This window comes from Argentina silus, assembly GCF_951799395.1.
Source record: "Argentina silus genome assembly, chromosome: 4".
Classification (NCBI taxonomy): Eukaryota; Metazoa; Chordata; class Actinopteri; order Argentiniformes; family Argentinidae; genus Argentina; species Argentina silus.
The window spans coordinates 6036447-6042401 of NC_139658.1; the positions used below are offsets into that span (position 1 = coordinate 6036447).

Genomic DNA, 5955 nt, shown 5'->3' on the forward strand with positions numbered 1-5955 from the left:
CTTTTACCTGGAAGAGAAGGCACCTTGAGAAGAGACACACTGGCCCTGCCCATTCTCTCTTACTCACCTCCTGCTAGTAAGGGAAGTCACGTCTGTCAATCACAGAGCCAGGAACCACTCCTGGTGCCAGGGAATCTTGTTTGTCCCGCCCCAGACCAACACTGGCACATAGGGGACCATGCCCATCTGTCATAGGTCACGGTCTGGAGGTGACACACACAGGTTCACCCAACAGCCAATCAAAGACAAGGACATGGCATGTTAGTGAAGAAGATGGACCCATTGGCAGAGGTGTGAGATACTAGAGGGCGGGTTTTTAAGGGTGATGACAATCAGATGTAAGATGTCATTACCTCAGTCACTTTATTAAAGGTTTGGCATATCATGCAAGTTTTCAATGCAAGCATAGAAAGGCATATCTCCCAACCTCCTTAGACATAGTGTAACTTGATCCCTAAATCATTGAAATAGAATAATAAAAAAATTGCTGTAGATGGGTCAAATTGAGAAGAGCAACAGTAGAGATTAACCAGTTTATGCAGGAGATATCAGTCATATTTATAGCATCATCAAACTGGAGATACGTATATACTTTTGAGGCAACAGCAGCATTTGTGATAAATGCACTAGCAGGCAGGTTATTTTTAATTTTAGAATAGCCTGATTAATATTTCATAGTAGATATACTGTACATGAATTGTATTATATAACAAAAAAAAACTTTGTAAAGAGATGTTCTATATTTTGTAATTATGTACCATTTAAAAGAAGATCAGCAATATGGACCCTAATGAAACCTATTACGTTATGAAAGCAGATTGGGGTTATTTTATTAGGTACAATATTCTGACTTTTATTTGCCTTTTCTTTTTTGCTCATATGCATCTTTGATTTGTCTGTGAAAACAGCGTTTTTTAAGAGTTTATGCTTGTGCGACAACACGACTGCACAAGATATGCAAATGTCTTTGTTTTTACTTGCTTTATGAGCATAAGAGTATATAAGTGTAACTCCACCAAACCAACACCAATTCCACAAGGTTAAGCCCACTTTTGAATAACTTATGTGTAGGGCTTGCAGTACAGATGAAATGCTGAAATATTATAAAATGTGATAAAGAATTTTCTTTGCATATTTTGTGCAGGGGAGGTGCACAGGAAGGTAAAATGCATACTGCATTGACAATGCTGCTTAATTAGTTGATTTTGGAATAAATACAACTTTAGTTTCATCGATCCAAACTGAAATGCCTTCTGCTGCTGAAAGAAAACATGATAGTCAGAAGTGAGATTAATAGGTTTCTCTTTTTCTTTGCCTGGACTGGGATTTTCCTTAACATATTTGTTGATCATGATCATGATTCCATTGATCCTTTAAACTGAATCTTCCTAATCACTTAGCCTTCATGTTGCTTGGGAGGCTTGTGACAGAGCCTACATGGGCAGGTGAGGCATGTACACATCAGGGATGTTCACAGGAGAGATGCCCACATGAGGCATGTTCGAGGTGGGTTAACAGCAGGTGTGCTCATGTCAGGACATGCATATTGGGCCTGATGTGTTGCAGCTGGAGAGAGGCTAAGCAATACTAACCCCCCTGACTCTTTCAGCATCTCTGGCTTCAGCATACAGTATACCTCGTAAAGCATTGGGGACAAACATATCAGTCTCTCAACCAGTCTGTTTCCCACAGCTTCTCTTACTCCACAGGGGATTGGTACTGCGAACATTTGTGCTAGGTTCCTTTTAAGAAAAAAACCCCACTCTTGTTGCTAACTACAAAAGTTTAAAATTACTGCACCACAATAGTAAACAAACTGACAAAAAAGACTACGATGTTAACTTTTTCAGGCACTGCCCTGGAGAGTTAGAATTAGCACAGATGACGTGTAGGTCATGAGACCTATGAGATCTGTAGTTCATGAGTGTGTTTGATTCGTAGTTCATGAGTGCGTTCTGCGCTCTCAGTCAACCGAATACTGTCGTGAAAATGTAGGTTTTCCACTTTGTGTGCACATTGAAAGGGCTCTTTGAATTGTTTGTGAGTAAAAACATGTGTTATGGTCTTTTTGTTGATAACTATCTTGTGAAAGGACCAATGCGCATTCCAGGCACATTGTACTATTCGTAGCAATTACTGATAAACTGAAAATATGCATTATTTTGTAAACACTTTTAAAAAGTTGTGTTAAACTAAAGATAAAACCAACTTACTTTTACCTCATGTCAGGGATTCCTGAAAAAAGAAAAGAAAATGATTTGGTTCATTCTATACCAATGGTATTTAAATATTAGCACATAGCTGTTTGTCTTTGCACAAGTAACTGTATAGTGCTATTGTTTCTCCTTTTTTCTATACACATTTTTTGTGTATTAAGGTGAGACAATTTTGTACTTTTTTGTGACTGTGTGTATGGTTTAGTGAAATCTATATTTGTCATTTACACCTCACCTTACATTGCTGGGACTGAAAGAATATGAAAAGAAAAAAGAAAAAATAACATTTTCAAGGTGCACTGTTCCTCTGTTTGCGGGTAAAAAAAATGAATCCAATGGTAATATACCAGTTTACAGAGAAACACTTATTAATTTAAACATTTTGATTAGTTTTCATTATATTATTATAATTATTATGATTACTATTACTACTATTACTGTTCTTAAAGATGTATTAAAATAGAAGATAATGTAAAATATGTACAAATGTAAGGAAAGACCCATGGTAATGTTCTCTACTTGAAAGTCCTGATATTTGCTCTGTAATGTTTTTATTCAGTAAACATGATTTATCTTAGTAGCAAATGCTTTATTATGACCCTCTAGGTTTTGTATCAATACATTTTTTTGTATTTTTCCATTTTATTTTGGCCTTGAATTTATTTGAATCGATACTGATATTTTATTTTCTAATGATTATTACTGAATAAACTTACACTGAAATTCTGCACTGTTTGTGAGAAACTATACTTTATGCACATGAATGATGGATGCAGATCAGAACTTTTATCACATTGACAGCATATTCATATTTACTATAGAACCACAATTGATTTCATAGATATGGTAGCCAAATAAATAAACACTCCGTAAATAAACGTAACAAAGTAATTACCAGTTTCAAATCAAACCATCTGACACACAACCCAGAGGTGAATGTTGTATTGAGTTAAGGGTAATAGGTGACCAAAGAAATGGGTTTATAATTAAGTTAATCGGGCCAATGTTAAAAGCTATGAATGCCAGCAGTGGACATCTCTACATTCACATGGGGGAGACTTGGTTGTTGTCAGGGCCCATGGTGGCCACGATGGTCTGGCTCTCTGATACCACCTCCTCCTCTGAGGCCCATGGATTTCTCCCACACAGCAGAAAGGGCACTGCATATTTCTGGAACTAGGGATGACAAAACAGCATATAGAAGACCACGGGTCAAATACTTTAAAATACAGTGTTTGAGCTGCGCTTGTTTGCCTGGAACCTATGGAATTTTCCCAAAAGTGCGAACTCACAGCTTCAGTAAATGAATATCTCTATGACAAAACATCACATGACCCATTGGTTATAGAAACAGGCTTTCTCATTGAATACCACTAGATGGTGTCAGTGTCCTACAGAGCAGTACATCCTGAAGTCATTCTACAAATCATAGTTTTTATTTAATATATAATAATAATATATGCCATTTAACTGACGCTTTTATCCAAAGCAACTTACATTGCAGTGAGTGCATATATTTTTCAGTATATATGGTGCCAGTGGGAATCAAACCCACAACTTTAGCGTTGTTAACACCATGCTCTACCAACTGAGCCACAGAGGACCATTATTTAACCTTTATTTATACAGGAGAAACACACTGAGACCAAGGCCTCTTTTGCAGGTGCACCCTGTTCACAATTGTTACACAATAACAAAACAACACATAGAAAATACAACACAGTTCAATACAGAAATCAATAGATCATATAAAACCACAATAGAAACAATCAAATCTTCCACCAAGGAGGCCCTCAATTAACACCCTAAATTGCCCAGAACATCCAACTGATTTTTTTCTGTAGATTGTTCCAGCAGTTAGGTGTACTATAACTAAAAGCAGATTTACCCAATTTGGTGGAGACCCGAGGAACATCAAGAGTTAACCAACTGCTAATAATAATGAGGTTAGGTAAACAGGGATACCATAAGATTGTCTGCTATTAATCCAACAAGTGTATAATTTTTGCTACCAGATCTGAAGATATTGTTTGTAGTACCTGTTTGTTGAGGTAGATGTAGATTAGAGGGTTGTAGACGGTACTGCTCTTGGCCAGGTACACGGGTACTGTCCCAACCAGGGGGTGGATCTTCATGTCAGGGTTAGACACCACCAGGAGGGCCAGGCCGGCATAGGGCAGCCAGCTGATCAGAAACGTCACCACCATAAGAATCACCATGCGGGCCACCTTAGCCTCCGCCTTAGCTGCTGCACCCTCTTTTAGACAGCCCATTTTAGACACCTGGAAGAGGAGGCAGCTCAGTGGAAAACTTCTGAATTACTACAGTAATTACACTGAAAGTACACACAATACATGACATACACAGTACAGGTCACAGTGTGTACATTGTGCCATGTACTACATGACAGACTTCACACACGTCCTTCAGGTCACAAGTGACCAGTGGAGGCTGGTGGAGGTAGAAATCTGAGGATGGGCTCATTGTAATGCATGTAATGGAATGAGGACACTTGTTTAATACCATTTCTCATTCCATTCCATGCATTACAATGAGCCTGTCCTCATCCGATTTCTACCTCCACCAGCCTCCCCTGCAAGTGATAATCCATGGGTACCAGGGGAGGCCAGTGGAGGGAGACATCGGAGGACAAACTACAAGACAGACAGACAGACTGCAAAGCTCACCCACCCACCTGTCGTAAGGTCCACATGAGCTTTGCGTAGGATGCCACAATGATGGTGAAGGGAATAGCAAAGCACAGTAGGAAGTAACACAGGATATAGGAGACATTTTTGGAGTCACGGCTGTGCCAGTCTGGGGCACAGGACGTCCCCACACCCTCCAGCTCATATCTGCCCCAGCCAAACAGGGGTGGGGTGTTCCATATGAATGACCACACCCAGGACAGGGCCACACCCCCTGCTGCATGCTTAGTCTGGAATGAGATGGTCCCCAGTGGCTTGCACACTACAAACATCCTCTCCACCGCGATCAAGGCAACTGTGCACAGAGATGTGATACCTGCAGACCAGTCAGAACACAGCAGGCAATCACACACAGCTCCACAGGTGCCACTTTCAAATCATGGCATCATGTTGTTAATTAGTTGATCTTGTAGGGCATTTAAGGGCAATACAAACTTTAGGCAGCACTAGTCAGTATACCTTAAATACCAAACACCCTTTGATGGACCAATTGGTGGAAAATAATGACTCAACAAAGAAGAAACAATTCAATAAAAATCTATCTAATATTATAGATTTATATTGTAACATTTGACATTGCATTATGATATTTATCATTTACCCTATTTTTAGCATCAATGTCATCCATGCTGTATACTGTACAGCATGTGACAGCCACAAAGCGTTTCACAATTGCATACCGAGAGTCACTCACCAAACAGGGACACAGCAAAGCCCTCCAACACACAGCCTGTCCTGCCCAGGGCAAAGTATCCTAGAGCATTGTTAACCACAGAGAGAATACCTCCAGTCAGCGCAGTGCCCAGGTCAGCCACGGCCATGTTCACCAGGGCGAAGTTGAGAGGCTGTCTCAGCTGCTTGTACATGAGGGACACAGCGATCACTGTAGCGTTGAGGACAATTGCCGGCCCAGTAAATATGGCCATGATTACGGCAAGGGTGATGAATCCGGGGCGGGACAGGATCTGCTCGTTGCCAGGCCCCTGGTAGGATGAGGTATTGAACAGAGAGGCTGAGGCATGGCGATACAT

The 5955-nt window shown here is 40.2% G+C and overlaps 1 protein-coding gene across 1 annotated transcript; it reads right to left on the reverse strand.

The window, feature by feature from the left end:
* Positions 1-3260: 3260 nt before the first annotated feature.
* Positions 3261-5955, reverse strand: LOC310803007 (parapinopsin-like; the record flags this gene model as incomplete). Its single annotated transcript, XM_083667644.1, has 4 exons — positions 3261-3392; positions 4256-4498; positions 4912-5240; positions 5619-5955. The coding sequence occupies 4 exons, from the start codon at positions 5953-5955 to the stop codon at positions 3261-3263; spliced, it is 1041 nt and encodes a 346-aa protein (XP_083523770.1).